The sequence below is a fragment of the Hyperoodon ampullatus genome, assembly GCF_949752795.1.
Source record: "Hyperoodon ampullatus genome assembly, chromosome: 14".
NCBI lineage: Eukaryota > Metazoa > Chordata > Mammalia > Artiodactyla > Ziphiidae > Hyperoodon > Hyperoodon ampullatus.
In genome coordinates this window covers 15,992,562-16,012,340 of record NC_136927.1, presented here as the reverse complement: position 1 = coordinate 16,012,340, position 19,779 = coordinate 15,992,562, and the positions used below count along the sequence as shown (strand labels likewise).

At 51.7% G+C, this 19,779-nt stretch overlaps 1 protein-coding gene across 1 annotated transcript; it reads right to left on the bottom strand.

Annotated features, from left to right (window-relative positions):
* Positions 1–4,943: 4,943 nt before the first annotated feature.
* Positions 4,944–16,206, bottom strand: LRRN4 (leucine rich repeat neuronal 4; the record flags this gene model as incomplete). The annotated part of the gene is made up of 4 exons (XM_079718963.1): positions 4,944–6,192; positions 7,705–7,842; positions 13,252–13,456; positions 15,549–16,206. The coding sequence occupies 4 exons, from the start codon at positions 16,204–16,206 to the stop codon at positions 4,944–4,946; spliced, it is 2,250 nt and encodes a 749-aa protein (XP_079575089.1).
* Positions 16,207–19,779: the final 3,573 nt, after the last annotated feature.

Sequence of the window (19,779 nt, the reverse complement as noted above, 5' to 3'; positions counted from 1 at the left end):
GGCCTCTCCCGTTGCGGAGCACAGGCTCCGGACACGCAGGCCCAGCGGCCATGGCCCACGGGCCCAGCCGCTCCACGGCATGTGGGATCCTCCCGGACCAGGGCACAAACCCGTGTCCCCTGCATTGGCAGGCGGACTCCCAACCACTGCGCCACCAGGGAAGCCCCTAGATTTTTTTATCTTAGGTTTCTTGATTAATTTATAAGTAGCAGTTATTCCAATTATTGTCAGTCATTTTTTGATACGTAAAACAAAAAACAGTCTAGAGCATGGAAACTGAAGAGTTGTCACTTCAATAGAATGTAGATTGCTCACAAAGCACTAGAGAATTTCCTGGGTTTAAATACACATCCTGTACAACTTGGCTGCACAGTTGTTTGTTTGACTTTTAGATCTGTGCACACATTAACAGTACTTGTGGTTAATATTTGATTGTTTCAGATAATGACTATAAAGGTAGCTTAGTTGTGGATGAAGTAAACTTGTAAAGAGATTTAAAATGAAGTAAATTTTGAAAATAATAAATAAGATCAAAATAGAAGGTACTGAAGTTCATGTTCAGAAGTCTTCCAACCTCTCAGGTGCCTAATAGTTTATGCATCAGGATAATAAGTGACAAAGGTAGTTGGAAAATGAAAACATGTCTGTTACCCTAGCCATCCAAGAGGCAGTGAGTTACATCATGCCTTCCCACTGTATCTCTAACATAACAATGTTTGTATGATATTGGGACCTGTACTCATATGTTATGTAAATAATATGAAATTATATTTTTCAAAGGTTTTTTTAAGCTTCGGGGAATCTTCTTTTGTTGAGATGTTAAAGGAATAAAAGAGCCGGAAAAAAGTGACCTTCAATTTGGGTTGTCTGTGTTCCACGGTCGTCTGCTGTTGCGGAAGTTTTCTGACTCATAAAGTCCGTTCAGATATATCACTTGCACTTAACATTGTAAAAATAATTGGTTTGGGATCATCTGACTTAAAAGTCCTATTCTTGCTACACTGTCATGTTTAAGAGAATGCAAGATGCAGGGAGAGGGGAGAGGAAGACAAGTGGCTGGTGCCGGTTGCCTCCTCTTAACAGTGGAGGCCTGTTGCTGCTCATTGTCCCGAGGTCTAACCTAAGTGTAACATGGACTCATACAGTGAGATTATCTAAACATAGCCTGTTGAGCTGTGTTAAAATGAGAAGTTATAAGCAAAATTCATGCCTCTTGGTTGTGGCATCCTTGGATCAGTGTGCCCCTTGTTGCCTGCTGGTCCTGGCTTCCTTGTTCCCAGATTAGCTGCTGAGCCATCCTTGGCTTGGAAAACACTGAAGCCTGCAGCCAGGGACACTGCTAAGGAATCCAGTGGAAGGGGGTGAGAGAAGGGTGGTGTGAGGCTGGCCATTCTCCCCTTTGGGAACCTCCTGTAATGTCTCATAGCGGCCTGGGATGCAGTGAGGCTTGAGGTGGAAGTCCCATTGCTGGACCACCCAAGAGGGACGTTGACCATGTCTCAGCACTAGCAAAGTATGAGCACACAAAAATGATGTTTAAAAAAGGGAGAACTTGGGGCTTCCCTGGTGGCGCAGTGGTTGAGAGTCCGCCTGCCGATGCAGGGGACACGGGTTCGTGCCCCGGGTCCGGGAGGATCCCACATGCCGTGGAGTGGCTGGGCCCGTGAGCCATGGCCGCTGAGCCTGCGCGTCCGGAGCTTGTGCTCAGCAATGGGAGAGGCCACAACAGTGAGAGGCCCGTGTACCGCCAAAAAAAAAAAAAAAAAAGGGAGAACTTGAAATAAAGTAGGGGAAAAATCAGAATTTTGTGTCTTGTTATGCTTATTTATGGTCTAGTGTTGATACTATTTGGAGTGACTTACGGGTTGGGTCCCTAGTCTCTTTAGTATCAAAGTCTTAATCTGGTTCTGGTTAATAGACTTTTTCCACCTCAACCTGTAGGTTTTTGGATACTGGATTGCTATAAGACATAAATTCTGCTGGTCTATAAAACATTGAAATTGTATTAGGTATGTTTGAGTGTATATTCATGCATACAGACTCCAAGCAAGACAAATTCATTTTGATGCCTCCACATAACAGACTCAGTCTTTTTTTTTTTAAGGAATATTGTTTAAATTAATTAAGTCTGTTTTGGGTCTTCCTCGCAGTGCACGGGCTCTCTAGATGCGGCTCGCAGGCTTCTCTAGTTGCAGCACACAGGCAACTAGAGCGCACGGGCTCAGAAGTTGTGGCATGCGGGCTTAGTTGCGGTATGTGGGATCATAGTTCGCCGACCAGGGATCAAACCTGGGCCCCCTGCATTGGGAGTGTGGAGTCTTAACCACTGGACCACCAGGGAAGGTCCCTCAATCTTGATATTGAACTAAAAATGGCATTGGGATAATTTAATTACATGCCTGAGGGCTTTTATGTTAGTCACATTTTGGACTTTTGCCTTGCAATTTTAAATTTGGAGCTGGTAGGTATCTTTTAAATCAGTCATATCTCTTGGTTACATATGTGATGAAACTAGGGATCCACCTCAGAATTTTGGGAAGCCTTTTCAAAACTTCACCTAGAAATACAGTTCAGTTATTCAGGTCAAACTTGGATATGCTTAGTTTCTGCAGCATGGTTTTTGTGCTGCAGCATGTCATGGAAACAAAAGATACATGGGAATCGAACTTGATTTTTTTTTTTCTCTCTCTTAGAATAGAAGTAAGTGCTGTTGTGGGTTGAATTGTGCCTCAAAGATATTGTTCAAGTTCTAACCCCAATACCTGTGAATGTGACCTTGTTTGGATATAGGGTCTTTGCAGACGTAATCAAGTTAGGCTGGTCATACTGGATTTGGGTGAGCCTTAAGCCACTGCCTAGTGTCCTTATATGAAGAGGGAAATTTGACTTCTGGGTACACATCCAAAGGAAATAAGATCATTATCTTGAAGAGATATTTTCACCTCCATGTTCATTGTAGCATTATTTACAGTAATCAAGACATGGAAACAACCTAAGTGTTAGTGGATGAATGGATAAAGAAAAAGTAAATATACAGTGGAATATTATTCAACCATAAAAAAGAAAGATCTTGCAATTTGGAACAGCATGGATGGACCCTGAGGGCATTATACTAACTGAAAAAAGAGAAAGACAAATTCAGTATGATTTCATATGTGAAATCTAAAAAAACCAACTCAGAGTTGATTGGTGGTCCCTAAGGGTGGGGGGTGGGGTGGAGAATGGGTGAAGGTGGTCAAATGGTACAAACTTCCAGTTACAAGTTCATGATGACTACAGTTAACAATACCGTACTATTAGAAAGTAGCTAAGATCTTAAAAGTTCTCACCACACATACACTCATATACACACACAAGATAACTATATGAGGTGACAGACGTGTTCACTAACCTTATTTTAATTATTTCTCGATATATAGGAGTATCAAATCATTTCATTGTATACCTTAAACAATGTTATATGTCAATTATATCTCAATAAGCCTGGAGAAAAGAATGGAAAAGGGGGGCGGGGGTGTTTAGACACATGAGACAGAGACTGTCACAAGACAAGGAGGCATGGATAAGAGTGATGCACCTGTAAGCCCAGGAACCCAAGGATTGCTGGCTTCCACCAGACACTGGGGCGGAGGGGGGCCGGCATGGAATAGTTCTCCCTCAGTCTCCAGAAGGAACCAACCCTGCTAATACCTTGACTGCGGATTTCTGGCTGGCCTGACCTGTAGGAGAATTAACTTCTGTTGTTTCAAGCCACTCAGTTTGTGGTAACCTGTTACGGTGGCCACAGGAAACTTACATAAATGCTAACGTAGAAAATTAAAATCTAGATATATGACCCCCACTTTAATAAAGTCACTTTCCCCCCTAAGTTTGTATAGGAGTAAAAAAAAAAAAGGTGTAGTGAGACATAGCCCACAGTCAGATATGAATAATACAAAAAAAGTTTGACGCAATTTGAGCAGAGAAATGCTTTGGCCTCTTGCCAGAGCCTTGAGGTTTTCCGTTTCTTTCTTCTCTTAAAAAAAAAAAGTTTCCTGGGGCTTCCCTGGTGGCGCAGTGGTTGAGAGTCCGCCTGCCGATGCAGGGGACACGGGTTCGTGCCCCGGTCCGGGAGGATCCCACATGCCGCGGAGCGGCTGGGCCCGTGAGCCATGGCCGCTGAGCCTGCGCGTCCGGAGTCTGTGCTCCGCAACGGGAGAGGCCACAACAGTGAGAGGCCCGCGTACCGCAAAAAAAAAAAAAAAAAAAAAAAAAAAAGTTTCCTGAAAGTGAGCTTATTAATTATTATGCTTCCTTAAAAAAGGAGTCCACATAGGTGAAATGCAGCAAAAACTGAGTTTGAAAGGACAGCCTTCCCCGTGTTTCACAGATGTTCCCGGAAGACTGCAGTTTAAAGCTAGAAGCACACCTGCTACTGTACCCTGAAATGAACTAATGAACCCGCAAGGCCTCAGGGAACATAACCGGTTCTCAGGTTAAGAATCCACTGTGGGGGGGAGGGGGTGATGAGAATCCACTGGAGTCTTTCCCTTTAATAACAGGACCCTTAGCCAGAGCTTGACCGTGAGGGAACTTCTCTGAAATGACCTGAGGATGTCGCTTCCAATATGAGAAAAGCGGCCGCATTGCGCCATTTGTTTTCTCTCTTCCTACTTCCACACACAATTCTATTTATTCTACCGGACGTTTAGGGGCACTGACTGCTGAAAAACCCCAATAAAACCACACACAGGGATGCCCGGCAGCATGAACCATCACGTTTCTGGGAACAGAGAGAAGCAGCAGGAAGGGAAGGCAGAGAGGTTCCCGGGGATGAGGAACTCAGCGCGGGGAGTGCCACGTGTGCCTGAGGAGCGCGGGCCTCGCCCGAGGGAGAGACGCTCGGGGCCGACTGGCCGTTCGGGACCCGGGTACCGCCTTCACCTCGCGCAGGCGGCGGGTGCTCAGCGATCGCGCGCCCGCGGGAGAGAGGCCGGGGCGGGCGGCGCGGGTTCGGCGGCGAAGGCGGGGTTGCGGTAGGCCAGCAGCTGCGTGCGGCGGTTCGGGGAGCGTGGCGTCCGGCCCCGGCGGCAGAGGCCGGCGGCCAGCAGCGCGGTGCTGACGAGCAGCAGGCCGCCCGCGGCACCCAGCCCGGCCGCGACGAGCGCTGGGCTGCGCCCGGTGCTGAAGGCGGCGCACGCCCCACGCCGGCTCAGGCCCGCGCCGTTGGCCGCCAGGACGCACACGCGATAGGCGGTGGCCGGCGACAGCCCGTGCAGGGCGTGCTGGCGCGCGGTGGCGCAGACGTCCCCCACCACCGACTGGTTCCCCGGCCGGCCCTCGGGCGCGTAGCGAATCTGGTAGGCGCGCACCACCGAGTTGGGGGCGCACCAGCGCACTAGCGCCGACGTGTCAGTGGTCTCGGCCACCGCCTGCAGCTTGGGGGGGTCCGGGAGGGTGTCTTCCCCGCTGAGGCCGGGGCACCGGCACTGCCAGCGCCGCTGCAGCTCTGCGCACGGCGTCTGGAGGTGCCTGCAGGGGTGGTAATCGCAGGGCTCATCCCGGGCCGGCGCCCGCACCTCCTCCTTCCCACTCTCTTCCTCCTCCTCACTGGAGTCGTCCAGCAGCAGGACCGGAATCCCGCCCTCGGAAGGAGGCGGGTGGGGAGCCCGCGGGGTGGCCCGTGTCCCCGGGGCGGGCTGAGGCGTGCTCCCTGGGTTCCAGGAGGTAGGGGAGAGACCAGGGTGTTTGCTGGCCCATGGGGTGGAGGCAGCTGAGATAGTAGGTTCCAGGACAAGCCGGGCAGCATGTTCTTCTTGGTGCTCCGTCCCGGCTGTGCTCGCAGCCCTAGGTGCGCTGCCAGAGTTGCTGGCACCTGCTGGAGAGACAGTAGTGGAGGGAACGGCCCCGTCCTCAGCAAGGCTGTGCCGTGGCCCCGCCGCTCGTGTGGGGGAATCCACAGGGAGGGAGGGCGCCTTGGTGACGACACTCTGTCGGCCTCCCTCGGATTGGGTAGAGGGGACTGTGCTCCGCAGGGTGGAGGGACCCTGTGTAGATGGTGTGTGGGTGGAGAAGACTGAGGAGGGTGGGTTGGAATCAAGGAAGGTGGTGTTTTGGTCCGAACGGCAGACACTTGGCAGCTGGGACAGCAAAAGAGGGGCTGAGAAGGTGCCACCGGATCCTGCAGCTGGTGTGCACACAGTGTCTGCTGCCCTAGAGGGGAGGCCAATTGGTTAGAAGGTATTTGGCATCAGGGCCGCTTCTGTGCTGGGCTTTGAGTCCTCAGTGCAGATAATCCCTCTCCCAATCCTTGTGACACATCTGACAGGTACCATGTGGTACACATGCAACATGGGTCACCCCAGTGACCTTCAGGGCAACCTGTGTAGGAGGCTCCCCTCATCACTCCCATTGTGCAGAGAAGAAAATGGGAACTCAGAAAGAGGGACTAACTGCCCAAGAGAGCGTGGCTAGTAAATGCAGAGCCAAAACCCAGGGTGAGCCCGGTGAGGGGCAGTCCAGATGCTCTAAGTGTGGTCTGCCATCTTATTCTCACCTGTCTGCCTCCTAGTGGTGAGTACTGATAACAACACTCATCCTAGCTAACATTTTTGAGTGCTCGCTGCATGCTAGGGACTATTGCTAACACTTCACTGTAGGAACCAATCTAGTCTGCACTGCCTCATGAAGTAGGCACTATTATCCCCATTTTACAGATGAGGAGGTAGAGGCACAAAGAGGTTAAGTCACAGCCCAAATCAACGGTAGTAAGTACTCTCAACCTTTTCATTCATACCAGAGCAAGACCCTTCACTGCAAAGGGCCTGGGTGCCAGAGGCAACATGAAGGGGTCAGGGGGGCAGGCTGAGCCCCACTTGATATCCAGGCTTGCGTGAGAGGTGAGAAAAGAACCCCACAGGACAGGGCTCTCAAAGTGAGCTGCAAGGAGAACAGATTAGCTGGTGAAGGTGGTTTGAGGGTGCTCAAGACCAGAGGTGTCCCCAGCCCCCATCCTCTCCTGGTGGCCGGCCTGGGCATGGCTCCCCACTGCAAAACAACTCTCCAGCCAGCAGCCAATGGGAAGTCTCCATAGGAATTCTTTTTCTCCTGTCTCACGAGAGAGCTCTATAAGCCCACTGGCCCTGGACTTAGAGGCCAGGCCCCGTTTTGGGGACTCGGTGGGGCCCAGTGGTTAAGAGCACATTTTTGGAAGACGATATAGATCCTGCCTCCTCCACCCAGCGGCTACGTGAATTTAAGCAAGTACCTCTCTTCCTTGGGCCCCAATTCGCTTGTTTGTAAAATAAGCAATGATAACTCCGCTTTAGCAGAGACAAGCTAGCTCTTTACTTCTCCCACTTTCTTTTCCTAGCGGGCACACAGCTAGACTACATTTCCCAGCCTCCCTTGTAGTAGGCGTGGCCTGCTAAGTGACATCTGGCCAATGGGATGTGAGTGACGGTGGTGAGCTCCACCTCCTGGCCTGGCCCATTAAAACCTCCTGAGTCGGGGGTCCACCACGCTCTCTGCCCCTCTGGCTGGCTGGGAGGGAGGTAGAGCCTCTATGTCCTGGGTTCTTGAGTGTGACTACATGGGGAACGGCCGCCCCACCCAGCACTGCCAACCTGTCCAGCATGGTTACATGAGCAAGATATGAGCTGTGAGAACTTTAGCTCCGGAGGGCAGGCCCTCACCCCTCAGTCGTCTGCTTTGTAAATGTGTTACCTGCTTAGGGCAATCCTCTTTGCATCCATGAGGAGCCAGGACAACTCACAGCTGCAAGTGAGGGGGTTACCAAAGAGGTTGATGGACAGGACCTGGGAGGAATGCAGGTTCCAAGGAGGGAAGGAACTCAAGTTGCAGCTGAAATGCACAAAAATCTATTAAGTCAGTCTTTTATAATCAGGTCAAAACTATACCCAGAGAGCCACGGTGGTATCATGGGAAATCCATTCTGTTAGGTGCTAGATGATATTGCTTTGAGCAAACTCTTAATAACCTTGGATTTTTTTTTTTCATTTGTAGGGATACAAACCTAACCCAGTCAGTATCACCCCTCATAACAAATGGAGACAATCCTCCCTGCTGGTTATATCAAAAAGAGTCTGTGATGATGAAAGTGTTTATAAATATAAATCTCTACACAAAAGTAAGATATTGTTGGACTTCCCTGGTGGTGCAGTGGCTAAGAATCCGCCTGCCAAGGCAGGGGACACGGATTCAAGCCCAGGCCCAGGAAGATCCCACATGCCACAGAGCAACTAAGCCCGTGCACCACAACTACTGAGCCTGCACTCTAGAGCCCGCGAGTCACAACTACTGAGCCCACGTGCCACAACTACTGAAGCCCGCGGGCCTAGAGCCCATGCTCCACAACAAGAGAAGCCACCACAATGAGAAGCCCACACACTGCAAGGAAGAGCGGCCCCGCTGGCCGCAACTAGAGAACGCCCACCCACAGCAACAAAGACTCAACACAGCCAAAATAAATAAGTAATAAAATAAAAGATATTTTTTTAAAAGTATTGTCATTATAGACCAGTCACAAGAAATGGCAGAAATTCTTAATTAGTAAGAACACTCTTGAACGTATACTATTGCAGTTGAACTGCAGCTGATGGCACTCAACACCAGTCCTTTGGAAGATGCCTCACTGAAGTGTATCAGTTAGCTCTTGCTAACTTAGCTTAAAATAATAAATATTTATTCTTTTTCATGATTCTGTGGGTTGACTCAGTGATTTTTATGATCTGGGCCAGCTCAGCTGGGCCTGAAAGATCTAGGGTGGCCTCCCATATATGGAGCCTCAGCTGGCTTTGCCGGGACCTCTCTCCATGTGTCTCTCATCACCCAGGAGGCTAGCGCAGGCTTGCACACATGGTGGTGGACCAGTCCCCACCAGCAAGAGAGGGCGAGCCCCAACTTGCTCATCTGCTTTTGTTTCTGCTTATATAACATTTGCTAATGTCCCTCTGGCCTAAACAAGTCACATGGCCACACCCAGCTTCAAGGGGTGGAGAACAGACTCTACTTCCTGATGGGAGGAGCTGTAAAGTACATTGCAAAGGGGTGTGTCTACAGGGATGGGAGGAATTACCAGGGCTATTTTTGCAAACAATGTACCACACCTAGCAATGGCAGGTCCTCTCCTGGTTTTCCGCTTTTTCTGCCCAGAGCCTCACTGAGAGTTTGGCCTCAACTGTCTCAACTCCTGGAGTCTCCTGGCCTCTTGTACATGTTCTCAGTTATAATCTGAGCATCATGAGCAACAGGAGTTACACTCTATCTACAGGCCTCTTCCGATCAAAGGCTGGCTTTTCTCCATCTGCCTGGGAAGCACCCACCTTCTCCTCCTGCTCTGGGGGAGATGCAGATGTTCTGGGCAAGGAAGGACCTACCACCCAGATCTGCTCTAACACTCCTGGCCAGTGGGCACCTGACAGTTATCCCCTGTGGAGCACTGAATATATGTGTGTGCCATTTATACTGAAACTTAAGCTGTACCCACATATATGGGTATATATATGCAAATGCTCGCTTTTAGCAGGATTCACAGAGATAGAGTAGAAATCTTAGGATGGGAGTTTACTTAGCACTTCCTCTTTCAAAGGAAATATTTTTCTTTTTGCCTGAAGGGGAGAGGAAAAGGATTACCGTATTTTGGGGGAAGTAACGTTGCTTAGTGGTTCAGGTAACATTATCTCATTGATCATGAGGTAGATGATATTTCACTTTTTTTTTTTTTTTTTTTTGGCTGTGCTTGTGGGATCTTATCTCCCTCACCAGGAATTGAACCTGGTTCCCGGCAGTGAGAGCGCCAACTCCTAACCACTGGACCGCCAGGGAATTCCCAATATTTCACTCATTTTATAAATAAGGAAAAGGAGTCTTTTCCTTATCTGACAGCACTTTCTGCCATCCAGTGCAACCTGCATATGATAAAGACAAGCTGCATTTGCCATCCACATGCTGAGGGAGAGCCTGCATCACATCCTGGCGCATGATGGCACCTAGGTGTTCTCTGCATCTGAGCTGACAGAGCCCTAGTGTGGAAGAAGTTTCCCCTCGTCCTCTAAACAATCCCTTTTCTCTTTTTTTGCTGAAATATTGCCAAAGGCGTCTCCCTCCTGCATGTAGTGTTGTCGGAGAGGACTGTGGATGGGGTTGGGCATGCCGGGTTGGCAGAGCAGCCAGGAGGGTGCCACCCCTTCTTCAGAGGGTGCTGGCTGTGCCAGGGCACGCACACGTCCCCCAGCATCTATCACTCCCAGGGGAGGCTGTGGGTAAGCTAAGGAGAGCCAGAAGCAAGGTGGGCTGAGAAGAGGGAAGAGGATCCAGCAGGGCAGAGGGCAGTTAATGAGCTTCAGAGGCTTGAGAGCTCCCAGCCTTCTGGGAGTGGCTCCTCCCCCAGCTGGAGCACAGTGGGGTACAGTGGGGGCCTGGGCTGAGCCAGCCAGAGAGTTAAACCTTTCCCTCCAGCCACGGAAAGCATGGAAAGGTTCTCATTTGGCTTAAGACTCAATCAGATTACAATTTAGACAGATCTCTTGGCTGAATATGGTGACTGGGTTACAAGGGTTCTTAACCTGAAGTCCTTGGAGACAGGGTCTGTGAAATTGGATGGAGAATATTACTTCTTTACTTTCACAAACCTCTAACTGAAATTTACCATTTGCTACAGTGGTGAAAGAAGGCAGCAAATCACAGGTGAATCACCAACAAATCACAGATATGTCCGTATCACTTTTCAGTAGTTTTCTGTCATTTATAATCATCAAAATTATGGAAGTTATTGGACCTGCTGCTGGATTTTGTTATTTACAGTGTTAAATAAAGAAGCACACCCCACACACATATATTCCTAAAACACACATTTAAAAACATTTTGTTAACTGTAATTGGTTTCTTTGGAATCCTACGTACGTACCCTACTTTATGTACATCAGAACATTCTTCTGAGAAAGGCCCAAAGGCTTCACAGACTGCCACAGGAGTCCATGGCACAGAAACGTTTGAGACTTCCTGCACTAACATATGGGCCTCTGAAGGTGGAGTCACCGATTAGAAGGCTCTTGGTTATTGGGGTAGGGAATGATGAGAACTTGATATCAAGCTGCCCTGCAGGGCGGGTAGGAAGGGCTGGCACAGGAGCTATTGGGAATGGAGACCAGACTGGACCTGGTAACTGGGGAGCCAACCTTAAGATCCGTCTACACCTGCACTGACTCTTCAACCCAGTCCCATCTGGCTCCACTGAGAATGAATGTCACCAACACCCCACATTTTGCCAAATCCTATGGCATCAGACAAGGGGGTGGGGACAATGCTAGAGGAAGCATGTAGGGTGAGAAATGACATGCAAAAAAGTTATAAGAAGTGGAAATAGCCAATGACCTTAAGAAGGCCTATCCAGAAAGGATGGAGAAGCACCAGGGCAACACCCTGAGGACAAGGAGAGAGTGTCAAGAGGGAGGAAAGACTCAACAAGGGGCTCAGTGGATAGAGAAGTGTCCACTGGATGTAGCAGCTGAAATGCCACTGGTCCCATTCAATCATGAAGCTGAAGTGGGTGGTTAGATTGCAGCGAACTGAGAAGCGTAGGGATGAGAGGAAGCAGCCACCACTTCTGACCCAGGTATGCCTGCTTTTCTTGGGGTCTAGGTTGCCTTTTTCCACCTGGTGAGTTTGGACTCACCGTTGAAGATATGGATCAATGATGTTCTTCTTCCAGTCTGCTGGAGCTGATCGTTAACCCCACTTGCCTTATAGCACGGTACATGGTGTGTGCCTCTGTTACTGATCCCAGCATATCATGACAATTGGCAGATGTCCGCTACCTACAGAACTGTGCACTCCCTGAAAGCAAGGGCCATGCTGTCATCATCACCACCACCATCGCCCTCAACAGCATCATTGTTACTGGTGCTTTCACCACTATCCCCATCAGCATCCACCATCATCACCTGATGCCTCCTCCACCATCTCTGTGCTGAGGGCGCTCAGTCAGGGATCTCCAGCTCAGGCCTTCCATGATTTCCAGGCTCATGTATCTAGCTGTGTGCTAGATCCTGAAAGACCTATGAGACATCCAGTGGAGATGCCCAGTAGTAATAATACAAACCTCCTGTTCTGTGCTAGGCGCTGTTCTAGGCACATATCAAAACATTTCTTCTCACAATAGTGCAGTGGGGGGAGGATTTGATCATTATCCCCATTTCACAGATGAGGAAACTGAGCCACAGAAGCATTAGGTAACTTGCCCCAACTCACATAGCTAGTAAGTGGTGGGTGGAGTCAGGATTGAGCTCAGGCAGTTTGGTTCCATATCTGATAACCTTAAATAATGCTGCATCAGTCTGAAGCTCAAAAGAGGAGTCTGAGCCAGAGATGATATCACTCTCATCCACATCATCACCACTGCCACCATCATCATCACCATTACCATCCTATCACCAGTTCACCATCATCAGAGTTACCACTACCACCATCACTGTCATCATTATATCACCTTCATCACAACCACCATGATGATCTTAACTAATGTTATAGAGCACACACAATGTGCCAGGCACTGAGCTAAGTGCTTTGCATGTTCTATGTCATTTTCCCTTGTGATAAGCCCCAAAGTGAGTACTCTGGAGCTAGCAGAGAAAAAAGAGAAGTGGCTATATTGAGAGTGATGGTGGGGCAACAGTGCTTGCTTCCCAGGGCCCAGCTGTGGGCCCACAGGAAAGGAGGTGGCCTGGGATCATCTTCAAAGGGACGTTGCCCTTCCTGCTAGAAGTCAGGACAGTAGTTGCTCTTGGGAAGGAGGGTGGATATAGTGAAACTTGGGACATCCACTGGGCCAGACGGCACCATCCCCAGGTCCCAGTGCAAGTAGGACCTGCTCAAGCCCTGGAAGGGGCTGCTGACTTGCATAAACACATGGGGAAGCAGGTGGATGGAGAAATAGAGAAGACCCTGATGCCCTCAACTCCTCTTCCCACTGCAAGTTTCTCATCCTGGGCTTAAAGGAAACTTAACATGCATGAGAGTTTGAAGTTTTAACATCACTCTGGACAGGACTGATTTGCTTGGTTTTTAGGCTGGATGGACTCTCTAGGATGTGCCCACCATGTCACCCGAAGGATGAAGAGGAACAAGACCCCAGCGAGGCCTTGAAGGAGAAATGGAAGGAAAAGTAAGGTCTGGTTTATCCTATAAAATAGTTATGCCTATTCAACTTAGTGTACTGGGCAAAACTCAGTCACATGCTTCAGGAACACTTACTTCTGGAAATGAAGGACCCGTAGGAGAGGCGTGTCTTGAAAGATGTGTGTATGGACAGAGGTAAGTGCTGGCGAATCTTGACAATCCAGCTGCTGCAGGTCAGGGGTCATCTTGAAAATGTCCCCCTCCAGGCTGTTCAGCCTGGGCATCTTCCTTAGGTAGAGGGACGTGAGCTTCGGCAGGTCTCTGATCCATCCAGACTGAACTGAAACACAGAGGGGAAACTGCCCACTACCTGGGAAGGCATAAACCCAGGAGGCCGGCACGGGATTAAGGAAACAACGAGAGTGACAAGGTGAGTGGTGAAGGTCATTGCAGAGCATGGGTACAGCGGGCAGCTTTGGGAATCTCAGAAGCATGAGCCATTTCAGCTGGAAGGGCCCTCGGAGATGACCAGTTCTTCCTTTTCCAGCCCCAGGTGGCTGAGGCCCCAGAGGACAATGACTGGCGAAAGGCCACACATTGGGGAAGGGACAGGGTGGGGCTTGACCCCAGGACACTGTCTCCAAGTCCACTGTTGCCCCACCCTCTTGTTAAACCCCACACAGAAGTACCCCAGCCTTTACTCTGATGGCTACTAGGAGCAAGGGAAACCTTTGAGGAATGTAAGGAAAGAGAGGAGGAGTGAGGCAGGAGGAGGCCCAGGAACCTCATTTCGTGGCTCTCCTAGTAAATGGAGAACGTGCCCCTTCTCCTGTTTCCTGTTCTTTGTTCTCTTGTCGGTGGTGGAACAGGTGATTACAGTAAGTCCCCTACATACGAACATTCAAGTTGTGAACTTTCAAAGATGCGAACATGCATTCGCATGTCCAATCATGTAAGTTAGTTCTATTTGAGGAGGAACTGTTAGTTTTTTTTGTTTGTTTGTTTGTTTTTGCGGTATGCGGGCCTCTCACTGTTGTGGCCTCTCCCGTTGCAGAGCACAGGCTCCGGACGCGCAGGCTCAGCGGCCATGGTTCACGGGCCCAGCCACTCCACGGCATGTGGGATCTTCCCAGACCGGGGCACGAACCCGTGTCCCCTGCATCGGCAGGCGGACTCTCAACCACTGCGCCACCAGGGAAGCCCGGCACTGTTAGTTTTTGAGGCACAGGACTGGAATGTGTAGAACAGTACATGAAGTTTGCAGCAGCCATTCAGAATGCAATCCAGTGCTACCGTGTCATCTATGATAAGAAAAAAAGAGCTAATACTCAGATATCACTGGATTTTTGTTTTAAGAGGGTAGATAGAATTGAATCCAGCAAGGAAGCAGAACCTGTGCCATCAACGTCAGGCGTGAGTAAAATGGCAGCCTGCCCTCCGTCTCCTGTTGCTGGCGACCCTTCAGCTCTACCATCTCCCACCTCCTCTCCCTCCTCCAGTCAGTGAGTCTTCTTGCCTGTTCACTCGATGCCAGCCCCTGGATGCCAGCTGTTGTACTGGACTACTGTACTTTTCAAGGTAGTGTATGGTAGGATTAAAAAATGTTTTCTTTATTTTTTGTGTTTGTTTCTTATGTATTATTTGTGTGAAAAGTATTATAAACCTATTACAGTACAGTACTATATAGCCGATTGTGTTAGTTGGGTACCTGGGCTGACTTTGTTGGGCTTACCAACAAATTGGACTTACGAGCACGTTCTAGGAACAGAACTCCTTCGTATGTAGGGGACTTACTGTGTAGACGAGAAGTGTTTTTTAAAAATAACACCAACCTTGTGAATCAGAGTCAGAACATGCCAAGTACAGGAACACAGGTATTCTCACCTCCCTCCTGTGTCTTATTGAAGAATTCAACATTCACAGAAAGAGTTTTAGCCAACTGAATAGAAATCAATGAAGGCATCCTCTGAGCATCAGGTGCTTCACGTTAACTAAATGTTTGGTACCAAGTTCTTCCATTCATCAGCCCCAAAGCACTGCATCCACTCCCCATTCTACAAGCATTGACCAGCTCTGCTGGGGAGCAGAACAGAAAGGCTAAAAGTGTGGGCTTTGGACCCAGAACGCTTGGGTTCGGATGTGGAGGCACCGCTAGTGACCTGGGAGGCCGCGGGCCAGCCATTCCCCTTTCTCTGTGCCCTGCTTCCCTCGCATGCAGAACGGAGATAATCGTCCCCACCTCTTGGGACTCAAGGAGTGAAGCCTGGTGCAGCGCTTCGAACAGGGTGCCCTCTGCTCGGGGAATCTCGGGGCGGGTCTTTTTGAGTGGTCTTGTGAGCAGGCGCCAGGGGCAGCGCCCCTCGAGGAAGTTCACAGCCCTTTCTCCCCAGATCGCCGGCCCCTCAGGCTCGACAACCGGCGCCCGCACTCACCGCGCCGGAGGAACGTGCCGCTGAGATCCAGGACCTCGAGCGCAGCCAGGGGCGCGCCACCAGCCCCCGCGAAGGCAGCGTCGGCGATGCCCTCGTGGTCGCCGCGGCCCAGCGCGGTGCAGGACAGGTTGAGCAGGCGCAGCGCGGGGAAGCAGGCGAAGGCTCCGGTCTGCAGCTCCCGCAGCGGGTTCCCGGCCAGCGCCAGCGTTCGGAGGCCGGGCAGCACGGGCCCGGAGCACGGCGGCAGGGCTTCCAGCAGGTTGTAGCTGAGGTCGAGCGTGTGCAGTCCCGCGGGCGCTCCGGGGCCCCAGAGCAGCGCGGCGATGCGGTTGTGGCGCAGCGTCAGCACCTGCAGCCGCGTCAGGTGACCGAGCTCGGGCGCGCTCAGGGCGCGCAGCAGGTTGTGGCTGCCGTCCAGACTGTGCAGCGCGCGCGGCAGGCAGCCCGGCAGGCGCTCCAGGCCACGGTTCGCGAGGGTCAGTGTCGTGACTCCCGCGGCGGGGAGCCCTTCGCAGGGCGAGACCGTGGCGTTGCCGGCCCAGCTCCCCCAGGGGCCCTGTTGAGTGAGCTGGAAAACTGGGGCCTTCTGGAGTGGCCCTGCCCGGCTCGGGCGCGGCGCCGTCGACGGCAGCAGCAGCAGCACCAGAGCCCACCACATAGCGTTTGGCTGGAGACAGAACAGCGGACCAACCCATTAAATGCATCGGAAACGCCGAACGAAGGGGCAAATGCGCCGCCCCCCCACACCCCCGCCGCCTCTTCCCCAGGAAGAGCCCAGCCCTGGATGTTCCCTGAAGGGTGAGGGCTGTTCCCCCGCGTCCCCAGATGTGCGGTGACTTGGTCCCTGCCTGCTTTGCCCCATCGTCTCCCGCATGGACCCCGAGGCACCTCCTGCCCTTTCTCCCCCTAGCTTTGCCTTTCCCTCTCATTCACTCGAGGGTTTCCACCCACAGGTGACCTCTTGAGGAAGGCCTCCCTTATCTGCTCCTGAACTTTCCAGCAACCTTCTCCCTTTGCTTGTCCCCATCCCATGAGTTTCTGGGGGGAAGGGAACGTGGCCTTTCTCTTTGCAAATTCTCCCCAGGTGTGCAGACGCTGCTGCATAAACATATATTAGTAACACGCCAGTGGATGGCCTCAGTCGGGAGGAAGCTCTGCTGGGGTATAATAAACATGGGACCTAAGGAAGACTTTATTAGTTCCAACGACACTCAGTTGCCCCAATTTTCCCCCTGAGAACTGCGGAGCCACAGGTGAGTCCAGTTGGCCTGTAACCTAGTTTGCAAGTCACACTTTAAATCCTGGGATCTCTTTCTTGGGAGGGCACTTAGGGTTGCCTTCAGGGAAGAAGGGAGCCCTCAGACCACTGTGGGGCTTGGGAACCTGGAGTCAAGCATTTCCTCATCCCATGTTGGTCCCAACAAAAGCTAGGGCTCCTGAGGTCAGCCCTGTCCAGAAGGGATGGCTGAGGGCTGCTAGATGTGGAGTTTCTGGAGTACCCAGGATTGCACAGGGCAGCTGGGAGATCAGGTAGGGATAGATCAGGCAGCCATGGGCTGCTGTGGATGTGGCAGAGCTACTTCCAACTAGGTCCTGACCTTGAGGTCACTGCTTGACATCCCCTCATTTTTGCAGGTGTGTATTCCTGCTCCAGCTCTCTCTGCTGACTGCTAAGTCCCTGAGCAACCACCCTGGCTCCAGGGGAAGGGCCTCCCCCTTGCTAGCTGGGGGGTCAAGACAGTGAGAAAGATCCTGGAAACTGAGGCTAGGAGTCCATGTGTCCAGCAGTATGTCATACTCACCTGGAAGCTGTCCTTTCAGAGTGTGGCAGCCTTGGATGCCCGTCTACAGTCTTCAGTTTTGTCTTACAGGTTCCAGGAGCCAGTATCTTAGCAGCTCAACTTTGAATTTCAGAAGGAGGTCTGTTTCCCAGATGGCCCTGGCCTTGGCCCCACCCACCAGGGATCCTCAGATACCGCAGCCCCTGCAGCCCCTCCTTCCCTACCGAGATATTGTGGTCTTCAGCCAATACTCTCACTGCCTGTCTCCTGGGCCCGCCCCTGCCCCTTTCTGGGCATGGCACCTCCCCCCAGCCCTCCCCCATCTTCACCTGGCCTTTCTCCAGCCAGAAAGCCAGTCAGCCAGCCGCCTTTCCCGGGCCTGAGAGATGGAGGGAATCCGCTCTTCTGGGACAAGGTGAGCACTGAGGGATAACGGTGGCAGTGGGGCAGAGGCAGCCCCGTCACTTTCCAGGAATCTGATCCTCCTGCCAGGTGGCTCCCATTTCCTGGGAAGGTTGGAGGCTGAATGGTGAGCTGGTATGAGGAGGAAGCCCCCTTCCCCAAAAGAGGAAGGTACCGCAGTCTATAGGAAGGAAAAAGCGGCAGGAGTGGGGGGTCCTCAGAGGAATGTGAGAGCAGGGGCAGGCATGGACCGGATCCAGGAGTCCCCAAGAAGGATGGGTTTGGTTTCTCTGGGACTCAGTTCAGTGACAGCATGGATGTTTGTCTCTCGTAAGGGGTGGGAATCAATAAAGAGGGCAGAAATGCAGAAAGATCATTCCTGCCCCGTGGCTGGGGTGATCAATCCTGGTTACCAAAAGCCCCAGGTCTCCCTGAAACCATGGGGATGCTAAATGTGCTTCGCTTAGAGCACATTTGTTTAGAGCAGTCAGTGCCTTTCTCCCCCAGAATTCCAAGACTGTTCATTCATCCGAGGGCCTTTGATCTGCACACCACTGCCCCCACCCCAGGCCAGGGGTTAATCATCCCCAGCATAGTGTACTCAGACCTCTGAGGCCAAAACTTCATCCTTCCTCTTGTCAGTTCTTATCTGAGCAGCGCTGAGGAACTCCAGGACCTCTGGGAATTGGCATGTTTAACTGGTTAGTTGCAAATCCCCTGGGATCTCTTTTGAGGCCTTCTCCACCCAAAGCCTCAAATACATCCTTGCAGCCTAACTGCTAGCCCGGGGCCTTGCTGCTCAGAAGTATACCTTCATCAGCCCCACATGGGGGTGGGGAGAGGTCTGTTCTGTGCAGCCCTGTTTGGGGCAGTGCATTTGCTACCAGGGAGCCTGAGGCGCAGGCCACAGAGGTAGAAACGCTGTGCCATAAACAACAGGGAGGTCAAGAGGGAGGCAGGAGTCAGGGAAAGGTGGGAATGTGAGAGGACCAATGTGGGGGGTCAGTGGGCGGCCACAGGAAAGGCCCTTACCTCTGCCTTCACTTGGTTCACGGGCAGAAGAACCCCCAGCCGGTCAACTGAAGCCTCAGCTTCTCTCAGAGTCTAACAGCTGGGACCGCCCTGGAGGTGACTGACAGCCTGAGGCCAGCAGAGGTTTGGGGTGCTCAGGCAGGGGTGCCAGATGAGAGGGAGCCGAACCCACTGAAACATGCCCATTTGAACTGAGACTGAGGAGGAAGTGGCTCTCCATGGAGACCTACAAAGGGACTTCCCTGGCGGTCCAGTGGTTAGGACTCGGTGCTCCCAATGCAGGGGGGCAGGCGTTCGACCTCTGGTTGGGGAACTAAGATACTGCGTGCCTCACGGTGTGGCCCAAAGCAAGAAAACATGGAGACCTATAAAGAGGACCCCAGAGAGCGATGTCGGTGTGCTCCTCTGTGCACTAGAGGGGTAAGAGGTCTGGACAGGCCCTGGCTGAGGTCATCACCTGGCCAGCGTCATTGCCAGAGCCCCAGGCCCTCTGAGCCAGCTTCTTGTCCCCGCTGCTTGCTGGCTAGCTCACCAGTGTCAGCAAGGGTCTGGCCTGGACAGGCGGACCCAACGTTTGAGCTCGGCCCTTGGACTGCTCTGTTGCTCTGGTCATACCCAACCCAAGCAGACACACTCTCGGGGGGCTGCCCAGTTGGGCCTTTGAGCCGGGGAGTCTGGTGGCAGATCCTGCACGGCGGTGTTTGCTTTGTGATTTCACCCAGGTGGCAGGTGGGCCTTGCCCCAGGGGTGCACTCTGCTTGTCACCAGCATCCTCCCACCTTTTAAAACTGAGCACTTATTATACTCAGAGCCTAATGCCATATGCATTATCTTATTGAATGCTCACCAGGTATGATTTTCCCCATGCTACAGGTAAGGAAACTGAGGCCCCCAGAGGCTGACTAGGCTCTGGAGCACACTACCAGTTAGCCTGTCTGGCTTACGCACTGCTTTCTATTGCCTTCCACAGGCCTCAGCATTTGACACTGTAATATCCCGGTAAGCACAAAAGAAAC